The sequence below is a fragment of the Mesitornis unicolor genome, unplaced genomic scaffold, assembly GCF_000695765.1.
Source record: "Mesitornis unicolor isolate BGI_N332 unplaced genomic scaffold, ASM69576v1 scaffold39896, whole genome shotgun sequence".
Taxonomy (NCBI): Eukaryota; Metazoa; Chordata; class Aves; order Mesitornithiformes; family Mesitornithidae; genus Mesitornis; species Mesitornis unicolor.
In genome coordinates this window covers 1-14,057 of record NW_010192392.1, presented here as the reverse complement: position 1 = coordinate 14,057, position 14,057 = coordinate 1, and the positions used below count along the sequence as shown (strand labels likewise).

General features: G+C 47.6%; 1 protein-coding gene across 3 annotated transcripts in view; it reads left to right on the top strand.

Moving 5' to 3' along the window:
• The window catches only part of TCEA2 (transcription elongation factor A (SII), 2), a 14,482-nt gene extending 2,649 nt beyond the window's left edge, over positions 1-11,833 (top strand). For 2 of the 3 annotated variants that reach the window (XM_010187077.1, XM_010187079.1), the window contains 7 exons: positions 974-1,064; positions 5,983-6,116; positions 7,599-7,655; positions 8,382-8,536; positions 8,876-9,022; positions 10,849-10,920; positions 11,535-11,833. In XM_010187077.1, the coding sequence (XP_010185379.1) occupies positions 974-1,064; positions 5,983-6,116; positions 7,599-7,655; positions 8,382-8,536; positions 8,876-9,022; positions 10,849-10,920; positions 11,535-11,543 (665 nt within the window). In that variant the 3' untranslated portion in view covers positions 11,544-11,833. Of the gene's footprint in view, positions 1-973; positions 1,065-5,648; positions 5,659-5,982; positions 6,117-7,598; positions 7,656-8,381; positions 8,537-8,875; positions 9,023-10,848; positions 10,921-11,534 lie in introns of all 3 variants that reach the window. The other variant, XM_010187080.1, reaches the window with a different exon arrangement.
• Positions 11,834-14,057: the final 2,224 nt, after the last annotated feature.

Genomic DNA, 14,057 nt, shown 5'->3' with positions numbered 1-14,057 from the left:
GCTGAGGAGGCTTTTGTGGTGATGGGCGCTGATAAGCAGAAGCTTGTAATTCTCTCTGAGAAAATGTAATGCTGATATAGCACAGACTAATGTCAAAATTACAGATGGAGGGGTTACAAATATGGTTTTAGTGGTTACCTTTGTGATAAAAGAAGGAGGCATCTGCAGCGCTGAGGTTGGAAGGGCAGCTCTGCCTACGTCCTGCTAGCAAGACTGTGTGTCTTCCACTCTGTGCTAGTGCCAAAGAACCCCAATGTGAAATTCAACCACTCCTTGTTTTTTAAACACATCTTTTGGACAGCTGTATGAAGAAAGGTCAAGAGTGACGTGATGTTTGAGGTGTAGTGAAATGTGCAGCTGACTGTAGTCTGCCCCCCAGGCCTCCCTGTTTCTTGACAGACTAAATGAGTATTAGGAGCTCTCTTTTCCTGTCCTGGCTGGGACTCTCACTTCCACATTAGGGTTGATGTGTATTGGCTAGGCTGAGGGTCAGACTTGTTCTGCAGTGTAATGAAAGCCCTCTCCAGGGCTGTGCTGTTGGCTTTCCCCAGCACTCGGGAAACTCTAGGAGCAGTATTCCCAGAAGTACCAGCCCATACTGGCCCTTCAGGTGGTGTTGGCTGGAAATGCTGCTTTTAGTGGTGCTTTAGAGAACTTGATCTAATGTGTAATCAGCAGCCAGGGTGTCTCTGAAAGAAACTTTTGTGATGAGGCAGGTCTTGTGAGGAAGCTTATTTCCTAGGCAGGGAAGGTGATTGCTCTTTAGTTTGGTGAGGAAAGCTTTTGTTTCAATTAGTTTCTACTTAGAGGCAGATAAAAGGTCTGCTGGAAGGCCATAAAGGCATCCTTTCTCCTGATTCTTTTTGGAGAATAATAACTAGCCTTAGGTCATGGATTAGTCTGTGCAGGGGTATGTATGCATAGAGACCATTTCTGAACCCCTTAGCATCCCTTTCTCTTCTTTCCAATATAGATGCTTCTGAGGAAAAAAGTGAGGAGAAAAAGAAAAGTCTGTCCTTGCCAACATCTTCCTCGAAGGAGACTGGTAACTCGAGAGACCAAAGGTAATGCTTCCCTTTACCTGAAGACAGTACTATTACAGAATTTGAATTTTCTTACAGCACCTGATGTTAATTCTTATTTTTAAGTGTCAAATTCTATGTAGTCAGATTCCTGGTCAGAAACACCAGGAGTCTAGACTTCTGCAGAGATGATCTGTGTGGTGGTTTTAATGAACTGTAACACAGAAACGAACGTCTACAAAATGCAGTGGCTTTAGTGAGGTTTTTTAAAATGTTATTTACATCTTATTTCATGTTTTTCTACTCTTGGTTATCTGTTGATTTTTCTGTTAATAAAACATTCCTCTGATCTTTTTTGTGTTGCATTTTTGTATAGTTTTTGCTTAATTCTAACTTTGAACTCCTTAGAATGAAGTTTATCTTTGGCCTTTGCAGTCTCAAGAGATGGATGGGATTGATTAATACATCGCTACAGTAAAACTCCCATTTCTTTGTCCTTGACAAACACCAGCAGAAGTCCTCTTTTCACTCTTGGCTGATGTCCACCTATCTGGCAGGTCTGCTGCGTGCTTGCTCCTTGCCATACCTTGGATGTTGATTCCACTGCAAGCTGTTGAGGGGTGATGAAAGAGGAGGGGGAAAATGCAATTTAAAGCTTTGTTTCAGAGGCAAGAGGCTTCTCAGCCTCGGTTCCCAGGAGCGTGTGTGCTTCTTAGCTTTGAACCTCACGTGATTTAGCCAATTTCCCAAGTTTGCCAGAAGATTAAGAATATTAAGGCTCTAGTCCTGCTGGTTTGCAGCCTGTCTCTAGTCACTTCTTTTTGTCATTCTACCCTTTGCTTTTCCTTTTATGCTTAGATCTCTCAAGGCTTGATGCTTTGGTGTGAGCCTTTGAAGTTCTACACAGAGCTGCTGATGAGGAAAGCTACTGATGCTGAGCTATGTCACTTCAAGTGATCTGTGTCTTTGGTTATCTCACCTGCACAAAATGTGAAAAAGGATTGCAATGAAAGTAGTGATGTAGTGCAACATGAGAGCTGGGCTGTCTAGGTCTGTGTCTGAGGCATGTGGGGCAGCCTGGTGCGTGACAGCAGTTTTGGGGGTAGAAGCAGTAAGATGGAGTCTGTTTTATCTGGTTGAGAGATGAGGGTTGGAGGACAAGGAGCAGTTGGTGATAGTAGAGAAGGGGTTGCTTTGTAAGCTGAGAGAGTCGGTCTGAGCAGTCATCACCAGCCTTGTGATGCAAACACCTTCTCTTCACGATCCTTATACTCTAAAGTGCAGACTGGTACTGCCTTCCCCAAGGTGTGGACACAGGAGGGATCTGTGGCTTTGTGCGTGCCCTTACTGGTAAAGGGAGGCAGATTTCCCTGCAGGGTAAGGGCAGAAACCTGCGTGGAAGTATTTGTTGGCTGTTCCTGATGGGGAAAGGAGAAAGCAGGTACTACTGACTTGGCTGGTGCTGCTCAAGCCAGGAAGTAAGATTGCATTTCAAATTAAAAAGGGAAGCTTCTGATTTAACCTTTGGAAAATTAACCCTGAGGAATGCAGAGCCTGGAGGGAAGGAAGTGAGAGACATTCTCAGGGCACAGTGGCAGTAGACACTTCATGAACAACGTGTGCTAGGCCTACTAGGACATCTGGATTGAAGGCTGAGGCTTGTACTAATTTCACGTGGAATAGGATCCTGGATGTAGGCAGTGAGGCAAAGCCCTGCTGTCTCCTTGCTTTGTCTGACAGTTATGGTGTGTGGAGTGAGGCTTTCTGGCTTGTGCTGCTAACCCTCTCCTGTGCCTTGAGGATGGCTACTGCAGGATTTTTTCCCTTGCCGCTTTCTGTGTGTATTCACCTTCCATCTTCTGAATGGCAAAGCATCTCCTTGGTTGCGCAGGATAAACAGAAGCAAATGGATTAACGTAGCATAAACGAGCAGATGTGGATAGCTCCTGGTGTCAGTCTGTTGAGCCAGGCTCTCTTTACAGACATAGGAATGCTTATTCTCCAGTGCTGCAAAATAAACTGCTAATCTGCCTTGGAAAAAAAAATAGCAGCAAAGAGTCTTTGTTTTTTGAAGCACAGGCTGTGATGGAGGGAGTCTGACTCGTTGCTCAGTGTATGTTAGATGGTTCAGATGAGGTTGCTATCAAGACACGAAATAAATCAGCTTGTATGCAGTTATTTCAGCCACTTTGTCTGATAGATTTTGGCTAGGCCTTCCTCTTCTGTCAGGGAGAAACACTTGAATAGCTCTTGGCCTGAAACTTATCTTGCTTTCTGGAGCACAGATGTAGAAATCCCTGTGTGGTGACTAGGGAGCTTGCACTGCAAGACCTGAAGGCTCTGAGCCAGCCAGTGTGGAGCTGGCACCTGTGAAGTTTATACGCTGCATTACTGTAATCCAAAGCATATTCTGTGTGGTGTAGTACTTTAGACCATTAGTGTAGTACACTTTAATGGGCTATGTCTAATGTTTGTCTGTCTCTGGCAGCGGGAGCTTTTTCTTTTCCAGGATTCTCTAAACTTGTCTCTTTTAGGAGATTCTGTGGCCTGAATTCAGCTTTTCCATGCAATTTTCTTCCAGTGCAGCCTTGAGTTCTGCTCGCAGTTCCTGGCTCTTGCTTTGCCACCGTTTTGTTCCAGCACAACCTTTTTTTATGCATAAACTTTTGTGCCTGGATAGATTTACAAGCTCTTTCTCCTGTTTAACAGGAACAGTGTGAACCGCAAGGATTTCCTGAAATAAGTCTTCTAGGTGTGTTTGAGGTCTATTTCCCAACTATTCTAATTATAAACTAACTTCTGAAGCTTAATAAATAACTTTCTGTACAGTCTTTGGAACGGCTGAGGAGTGTGTTTTGTCTGATTTGTGAGTGATGAGTTGTCATCACAGGGCACGTGTGACATGGATGTGTATGTAGGTGAGTATGTCTTTACTCATCAGCTAACAGAAGTGGAATAACCATGCATCTTGTCTAGCTTTTTTTTTCCTACCTCCAGGGAATAAACATCTAATTATTTAAGTCAATAGTATTTGCAGATAGAACCATCCTGAAAATCAAGTATTACCTGCACAAATATGAGTTTACAGACCTGACTTTAAGTATTGAATGTGGTGAAGGTGAGTGTTAAGAGTTCACACGCAGTGTTTTGCTCTGCGAGACCTTAGTGTCACTTGTTTGCAAAATCTCCCTTGTAGAGTGCATCTATTTTATCTGAGCAAGAAATTAATCTTCTGCTATGGCTTGAGCTGAACAATTTGCTGAAGGTGCTTCTTAAAAGGGCCTGGCGAGGTCTTGAACTGCAGAAATCCAGTAGCCCTAATGATGATCTACAGGCTTTGAGGCACTGCAGAGCCAGACTGGATTTGAACTGAGCAGCAGCAGCAGCAGGGTCTCCCAGGATAAGTCCCTGAAGTTTTCTGGCTCCATTTCTACGGCAGTAGATCCGGAAGGTTCCCAGCTTAGCACTGTTTTTCTGCGGGCTGACTAATCCCATCCAGGACAGCGTAGTGGAATTGCCTGTTCATAACAGGTTTATTTTGGATGGCAAAGAACTGGCAGTAGTGACCCGACTTAGCAGCACTTGTCAAGGCACTTGGATCTTCAAGGAGATGTTGCCACTATGGCGTGGGTGAAATATCAGGGTTTCTCTTTGTCTCTTACTGCATTAATGTTACCAGACATTGGCCATAACTGCAGTGCATTTTATGGCCCAAACCCCAAAGTCAGAGCAGTCTGCTGAAATAAAACCTGCTGTTCTGCTGCTTAGCTTTAAGCAGGGAGGGGGAAAGCTCGATAAAATCATCTGGGAATCATCATAGGCCAAACCATTTACCAGCAGTATTTGCAGGGCTAACTAACTCTGTGTGCAGATGTTAAGCTTTATGGGCAAAATGTCTCAACAGTGTGGGTGTACGCACAGATGAACTGCTCGGTGGAGTTACTCCTCTGATTCTGCTGGCTCCCCTGGCAGATGACCTGACTGTGGTGGCCACAGCAGGCAGGTGTTTGCATTCCCTTGCCTGTGCCCACGATGGCTTGCAGGTGGAAATGAAGTTATTTTTGTGAGTGAAGCAGTACGTCTTAGTCCTGTGCCAGCCTGGCACCTGTGCAAGCCATGTGTGGTTGTGTAGGGGTGCTCTTCTGAGAGATGAGTAATCAGAGCCTTGTCCAGGTTACAGGGAAAAGGAAGACCCTCTGATGTGTTATGCCTTGTTGTTTTGGGTTTTTTGTTTGGTTGGCTTTTTTAATATCGGAGCTGAAGGAGCCATTTTCCTTCTTTTCTTTAGCATGGCAGCTCCTTCTTCTGGAGGGAGCTTCTCTGATTCTCTGACTGAGCCTAGTGTAGGCTTCTCTGGTTTCTGCCCCAGAAGGCAGCGTCCTGCACTTCTTGATGGTTTCAGAGAGCTAGAGCGCTTTTTTGTCCAACTCTTCTCTTTCCTGCTGCTGACACCTTGGCAGTAAAGGATGCAAGGTGAGGAACCAGCTGAGATGAACCTTAGTGGTGCCTTCTGCTCCCTTTCTGCTGAGAGCAGTTATGGGCTCAGTGTTCTGTGAAGTAACAGGAATAAAGTACTGTGCATTCGTGTGCTTCGCTACCAGACCAAGAGAGTGCTGATGGTCTCAGAAAGTCCTGAGTGGGTTTGAGTCACTGCTTCGTAATATTTTCACTTGATGCCCAGTGATGCAGCAGTTGTGTTCAATAACAGAAGTTGATTGGCACGCTTGCTTCATGGATTTCAAGACTAAACCCTCTGTTTACAGCCAGCAGAGTCCAGGTTGATGGGGTTGGTTGCTGTATTGCGCTGTGTGCTGATTTGGGGCATGTGTCTTTGTACTGTTTTCCTCTGACTGCTGTTGTATTATGATTAACAGGATGCTTGACCACATCCTTGCTGATCCCTTCTCTGCTCTCAGTGACCTGAACTGAGACATTCTAACAGGTGAAGTTTCTCTTTTAGCTCCAACAAAAGGCAGGAGCCTCCGAAGACTCCGACCACCCCCAAAATCACCACCTTCCCTCCAGCACCTGTCACTTGCGATGCCGTCCGCAACAAATGCAGAGAAATGCTGACGACAGCTCTACAGGCTGATGGTAAGTGCTGGGGAAACCCTGCATTGCCTAAAATAATTCACAGCTCCTGGTGCATTCTGACAGAGACCTCTGCATATAGGTCAGTGCCAGCTCCTCTCAGATATGCTGTTCTGGACCAGACTTGTCAGAGGATTATTGCCATCTGCTTGATCTAGCACTGGTCACTCCTTTGACAAACTGGCTGACATTGCAGCACTTTTAGACACTTGCACGTTGACCTGGTCTGAGCCAGAGGCACAGCAATGTGTCAGGTGATGGCTGTTAAGAACATGGGGTTAAGGTGAGGTCTTCTGCTCTACAGCCTGGAGTGGTCTGGCCAGAAGTTTCACCTTCAGGTGTGCAGGTATTTGTTTCCCTTTCTAGGTCACAGTCTTGTCTGATCGCTGTAAAGCAAAGCTGTCATCTCTGCTTACCCTTGGGGCACAAAATGAAGCTGTAGCTCAGTATGTGGAATTTGTAGGTAAAGGTGTTTATGCCAGTCACCATCTGCTCTCAGGCTGTCCTGCCCGTGCAGACTGGAGCCCTTTAAATACCGTGGTCCTCTGTGGATCTGGGGTGGAATAGGTCTCATTTGCACTCAGGCTGTGCCGTCTAAAATGAGAGGCAACTGCAGGTGCTCAGCATCTCTGAAAGTCAGATTTTGAACACCTCAAGCTGGACACATGCTTGTGTCCAAATTGCAGATCCCTTTGGAAAATTGGGGTCTAAGCACTGCAGAGTTTTACTGATTTGGAGCCAAGGAACATAGACAGCAGATGGTGAAGTTCACAAAGTCTTTATTTCTAGCCTTCCTGTTTGTGTTTATATGTGTTTATATTAAAATAAATTATATTATAACATTAAATATTATATATCATTAAATACTTTGTATGACTTTTAGAAAAACCATTTCCATATGAAGTCTGGGAAATAGTCTCCTTGAGTCTTACACTAGGCTCATCCCTGTTCCCTGTTTTATGGCATTGGTCACCATACCCGGTGTCCTAACGCACAGCAGTTATTGCATTCTATATGATGCTTTTTAATTGGCAAAAAGAAGCATGTAAAAGAGTCCTGAGCTGAGAAGAGAAATGAAGGCTTGACTCTGCTGCTGCCTGCTTTTAGGCCCTGCCAGGTTATTGGTCTGAGTAGAGTGACTTCTCATTGACACCAATACCTGGTGAGACTCAATTCCTGCCTATATATATTTGATTTCAACTATACTAAGTACATATTAGAAAATGGTATGTTTTGGGGGCCAGGTTCATGTTAGTTTTGTCTAGTGCAGTCCATCTCCTAGAGTGGCAGAGGGCATAGACTGGCTGGATTGATCTGTTTTCATCACCGCCCTTTTCCAAAGGGTTGGAGGGTAGCTAAAGCAAAGGCCAAGGTGCCATTTGATGGAAGGAGCATGTAAATCAAAATAGGATATTATCTAGATTTGTATATCAGAAATACTGAGCCTGGGGAAATCACTGACCTCATGTTTCTCTTGTCTTACAGATGACTATATTGCCATTGGCGCTGACTGTGAGCACATAGCAGCCCAGATTGAAGAATATATCCTTAGTGTATGGAGCTTCCTCAAGGGCCTGCATGCCTCCAGGCCGTGAAATTAATATGCTCAGAGTTAAAACATGACAGTCTTTCTTTGCATAAATGTTCTGGTGCAACTCTGCTTGTCAGGGCTCTGTCTGGTTCCAGCTCTGCTTGGCTGAGTCCTGGGTCGCTAATGAACTACCAGTGTGGTGCTGGGAGCTCAGGGCAGACCCCTTGCTGGTGTGATGGACACTGGTGTTTCCTTCCTATTTTCATGATAATAGACTGTAAACTTCCCCGTGTCTCCTTGTTGAGGAGAGTGTGCTGATACAGACAAAAGCAATGGGGAGGATGGAGCAATGAGGATCAAGGTGCAGGTCCATTTGAGATAAGCCAGGAGTTCCATTGGTTTGGGGTCTGTGGGATAGGACGTGCATCTGGACTCTCATACTGGAGGGTTTTGTGGCTACTTTGCTGAGAGAAAGAGCAGGTTGAAGAACCTCAGCATAACTGAAAAGAAAGATTATTTGCACAGTGGAAAAGTCCAAACCAAAAGCTCCTGAGCTCTGGGATTGTATAAACCTGCTCTCAAATGCAGGATTAACATCCCAGAGCAGACACTGCTGCTGGGTCTCACCATCCTCAGCTGTGTCCTGGCAGTGAGTAGCACTCCCTGTTACTCACTAGTGGTGTAGAAAGTGCCTGGAGGTCTCTGGGTTGGTTGCAAACTCCTTGACTGCCATGTACGCATATACCAAGATGTCAAGAACACCGACATGAAGTACAAAAATCGAGTGAGGAGCCGCATCTCAAATCTGAAGGACTCCAAAAATCCTGAGCTGAAAAAGAACGTGCTGTGTGGGGTGATAACCCCTGAGCAGATCGCGGTGATGACCTCGGAGGTGAGGAAGCCTGAGGAGCAGGGTTTGTTTCTTACAGGGGACGTGTCGTGTGGTTTAGCTCGAAGTGAGGGCCTGGTCTGCTGCCAGGGTTGCAAATTTCTCAGCTGCCGCTGCCAGAGTGTGTGGGGAGCGAGCTAGCAGTGGGGTTTGCAAAGTGGAGTGTAGTCTGTTGTGACTTCAGATCAACACGGGGGCCGAGGTATGAACCAGAAACCAGGAATGGAAGGGGTTTTGTCTTCATACCCATCTTTTAGGCCAGCCTGTTCAGTTGATGACTCCTACTGTAATGGCTGTGGAGGTAAAACTGGACTGATGTGATCGTATTGCTTTTTTTGAAAGGAAATGGCCAGTAACGAGCTGAAAGAGATCAGGAAAGCCATGACGAAAGAAGCAATCCGGGAGCATCAGATGGCCAAGACAGGAGGGACGCAGACCGACCTCTTCACCTGTGGGAAATGCAAGAAGAAGAACTGCACCTACACCCAGGTAAGTCTCCTCCTACTGCGGCCTCCACACTGTTGGCCTCTGCCCAGGACATGATCCTTGGAGTTTGTGTAACTTATTTTGGGCTCATTTGTACAGGAGCAGGGGTTGTGCAGCACCAGTGAGGCTTTCAAAAGTACAGCAGTGCTGTTTGCTGTGCAGCCTGGGAGAGCTGCACATTGAAAGCAGGTGCTAGGAGTGTGGAGATTCAGACAAGAAAGGAGTGGGTAGTGTAGAGGAGAGACTGTAGAAACTGTGGCGGACACGTTGATGATATTAAAAGTGCAAATTAAGAATGTAGATAAGCTGTGGCTGGACAAATCCCAACTTACTTAAAACCAAACATGAAACAGGTGAAACCTAAGGAGTAACCGAAGCAGTGCTGTGAGCAGGCAGAGGGGCTTTTCCTTCTCAATGGACAGCTGCTGGAAGCCTTGTACATTACCACTGCTTTTTAGTTCCCATGTCTGCACCAGGCATCTGGAGATAAATGTGCCTTAGCTGTGAGTCAGTGTTTTAGAATGTTCAGATACCCAAAAATGCACCAGCAACCATGCGCTTGCTGCCGAATGGGTGCACACAAATGCGTGTGCAAGCGCCAAGTGAGACTCTTTCGTCTGCTTGGATGTGACGTGCAAATGCAGATGAGAGCCAGGCGGCTGACCAGGGATTTTCCTTTGGCTCAGCAGAAGCCTTGCATCCCGCAGCCTGGCTCTGCAAGGCGTCCCAGTAAACCAACTGGAAGAACTGCCTGTACTGTCTCATTCTCCTCAGAAGCACAGGGGGCTCTGTCTCAACCTGTAGCAGACTGGAGTCTGCCTGGGATCAGGGCAGGTGACAACAGTGTGTCTTCTAAATAGAAAAATCAGAAGATTTCCTGTATTTTTGTTAGTTTTCCAGTGAAATTCCTATTTAGTGACTGAGATGTTGTAAGTGCCAAGTAGAAGAATTGGCATTTCTGAAAGCATTCGAAGCCAGGTAGTAACATCAGCTGAAAATTACAGAATTTAGCTATCCAGCATGCTTGCAAAACATGCTTGATTTGCATCAGGCAAATACTGTGACTCTTGCATATTGGGTAATTACACATGTAGATCACCATAATTACCCCTCAACATAGTTCTGCTGTCTGACTTGCACAGGGAGTGCCAGTTATTTTCAGTGTAGATCTGCCTTGTGGTATTCAAATGCCATGAAAATTGATTTTTCAGCAAAGTCTGTGTTTCTGGCAAGAGCCACTCAGCGGCAGCAGTCACATATGGGTTAAATATCAGAGTTCTTTAATGGCTTAAATACAAAGCAGACTGGAAATGTGCAGAACCTGGAAACCCAGAGCATGTTCCTATGAGGCTGGGACGTAGGGCTAGTCTGTAAAAGAGAATAGCTTGAGTGCTTTTTTATGTGCCGCTGTGGAGCCCGTGCTTGATGGGCTGAGGGTTTTGTCATCTCACTGCTGTCTGCATCCCTTCCTGGGGATCAGTATGGGGAGGGACCGGCTGTGGGTTCATCCGCCTCCAGAGCAACCCACAAGGAATGAGAAGGGGTGAGGAGGGAAATCTGCTGCCCCAAAATACGTCACTCTTGGTAGTGTCAGGCTAGAGAGGGGTCACGAGATGTGTGTGGAGGTGTGTATCTGTGTGTAAAACAGTGACCAGCCTCACTTCACAGGAAGCTCCTTCTGCCCTTCCAAGCCTCTCTGTCTTCCTGATTTCTGACATGTGGCCCCACCATGAATCCCTGGTGGCTGGAAGGACAGGGAGCTCCCTGTGACCCCCTCCATGAGGCGACGTGTGATGCTCAGCTCTCATTTCCCTCTTGTCCTCCCCCAGGTGCAGACCCGCAGCTCTGATGAGCCCATGACCACCTTCGTCGTGTGCAACGAGTGTGGGAATCGCTGGAAGGTAGCGCACCAAGGATATTACTGGCACTGAGGGGTGTTAGGGAGCTGCACCCACGATGCTGCAGGTGCTTTGCTGCTGCCCTCGAAGGTGCTTGCTAAATGCTGACTGGTTCTAGCAAGTGATCTTTCCTCCCTGCGCAGAGGCGAGAGCTCTTGGGTTCATCCCATCTCTGCAGACCAGTTGGGGTTGAGTCACACCTTCCCTGCCACCCTCCTCACCTCCCCTCTTCTGCCACAACCAGCTTCACAGTGCTTTTCGTGCTCCCTCTGCCCCCTGAGAGATGGTGGTGATGACATTCAGGATTTTAAAAGTGCCCTTCTGCACTGTGCACAGAGCTTGGGGGCGAGCAGAAATCTCCTGGTCAGTGGTGAGCAGAAATGGCACCGCTGCCAAGTACCAAAATGCTGAGAGATTCAAACGGGAGCTCTGTTGAGCCCCTGCTCCAGGGGCTGGGCCCTGCCTCTGCAGAATCCCGGAGCCCTTGCCAGCTGCAGAAGCAAGACCATCACCTGGATCCTTATTTTCTTCTAGGTAGCACTCGCATGTCCCTCAACTCCCTCCCTTGGCCGTGAGGTTTTTTTTCTAATCGGGGTTTAAACTCCCTTCTCTTGCAGTTCTGCTGATATGTGCCATGGCCCGAGAGCGGCAGCCAAACGCAGATCAGAGCGCAACCTCCATACGCCAGCTCCCACGGCAATTGTGTCTTGTGTCCCAAGTGAGTTTGCATTGTCACGCGCGGCGGAGAGGCCTGCCTCTGCGCTTGGGCCTCCGTGGAGAGCCACAGCTGTGGGCTGACAGGTTGGCAGGAGAGCTCACTAAACACACTCAGTCGTTATTTTCTCATCCAAGCGAGTATGGTCACTTTTTCTTTAAAACTAATATTAAACATTTTTGTCAGTTTCTGACTTTTATTGGAACTGCGTGTGTGTGCAGCACTTCTGTGGTGTGGAACTGCATGGGAGCTTGACAAGACGGGCAGTGTCCAGGTGATGAGGACTGAGCAGTGCCTGGACCACCAGAAAGTGAGAAGCTGCTTGTAGGTACACCCTGAGTGCATGGAGCCTTGTTTGTAATCAACTCATGAACTCAAACACTGGGCCAAGTCCTGGGGTGGCTGGGTGGGTTGTCTGTCCTCACAACAGCTTTCAGCTTGAGACTTGAAATCCTTCTTATCTTTAGCCTTTAATGGGTGAGGCAGCATTTTGGGGGGGGCGCACTAAGGCCTCTGAGTTTGAGGCTGCTCTGGAGCAGCCCTGCTCCGCAGCTCTTGTGCTGACAAGCAGTGCCGGAGCATTTGCAGTCACATCTCTTAATGACATCGCTCCCCTGTTTCAGAGTGAAAAACAAGTATTTCCACTGGTTTTTCAGCATGCCAGACAGCAGACATTCAACAGAGACCTTGGAGATGCTTAGAGAGGAGTAAGCAGCCACATGAAAGCAGTGGAAAACGTGCTCGCAGCCCCTTTGAGGGCTGTGCTTCTCTGGAGGCAGGGATCCCAATAGGATCCTTCGCTCAGGGCTTTCACTTTGTGGGGTGCAGCCAGGACTCCCAAGAAGGAAAATATTCAAAGATGCTGACAACTCATTTAAGCCTCACGAGTCCTGCAGCGAATGGGCTTATCCGAGCCAGGCTTGGGAGGGAAGAGTGTCCTCGCAGTAATGCTTTAAAAAAAGCTTCAGGATCTGAAATCAAAGCTGGCTCGTGTGCTGTGAACAGGAGCCAGCTCACTGCCAGTTGCTGTTGCCTTCCTTGCGTTACTGTAAGGAGGGGAGTGGGGCTTGGGTACAGTTTGCTGACAATCCTGAACTGGGGGCGGAGAGGGCCAAGCAGAAGGAGCCCCTCAAACAGAGGGAAAGGTACCGTGTCCTAGGGCGACTTTCTGGGATAACACCAAGGAGAGCCAGGGAGGGGAAAGCCACTGGATGAAGAAGTGTCTTGGAATTTAAGATTAACTTAAAAGGTGTTTAAATGGCCAAGAGTGGGAGCAAGAGACAAGATCAACTGGCAGCAGCAGTCTTCCCTGGGTGGAGACCTCCATGGCATGCAGGGAGGCTCTCAGCCCCTGCCATGCTCCTGAATGGCTTCAGGGATGCTCGACCTCCAAACCTTGAGCTGGGGCCACACTTGGAGAATGTGGTATTTCCTTTACTCACAGAACAAACCAAGCACCCACAACTAGAACCTCCCCAAGGCAGCGTGGGGATGCTGCGGGGCTGTAGTGGGGCACACTTGGCACTCGGTGCTGAAAACGTGACAACAGCAAACCAACAACAATACTGACATTCCTGAACAAACAATCTATCTCTGGTCTCTCTCAAAAATACATTTTTCTTCAACTGTATTTCCAGCTTGGCAAACAAACTTAAATTTACTGATGTGAATTTCTACACGGTTGTGCCACTAAGAAGGAAGGAAACAAAAAAGTGGAGAGAATGTTTTGTTTGTTTAAAAATTATCTTCAATAAAAAGACCCAGTGCTCCTTTTTTTCTTTGAAAGGGATGGAGACAGAAAGAGAGAGAAGGAGGGAAAAGGGTAGATAAATAGGAAACCACAGGCTGCTCTGGGGCAGGGAAAGCAAAGGCTGGTGCTGGTCTGTGGGAGGCCTGAGCCAGGCACAGGACCCTGGCGTTGGCTTTGCTTCAGTGTGCAGCTGCAAGGGCTGCTGGCAGAAATGTTTTCATTCTGGGCACTGGGGCTGCAGTAAACCATTCCTCATGCTGTACAAAAATACAGATACCATCTATCTTTGCAGTGACATTTCCCATCCTGTGTGGAGCCCTCCCTGCCTGCTGCTCCACGCCAAGCTGCTCCTGAGGGACCATGGGGCAGGCGTGGGCCAGCCCAGAGCCTTCGCTTTCCGGGGTCTTGGTGCCTGTGGGTTTCTTGGGGGGCAAATAATACCTGCATGGCCCACACATGTGCTTTCCCCTTCCCTGAGGTCTGGGAACCGAGGATGCTCTGGGTTTGGGGTGAGAAGTGTGTGGTGTCCCAAGCCTGAGCTGGTGCCGTGGGATGGAGTGTGGGAGCTCCAGGATGGGTCTGGCAGAGGGGGCAGCTGTGGGGCACCCCCTGCCCACCTTCCAAGCACATCGTTATGGCCCTTGGATGGCTTTGGAGATGGGGGTTATGGCCCCA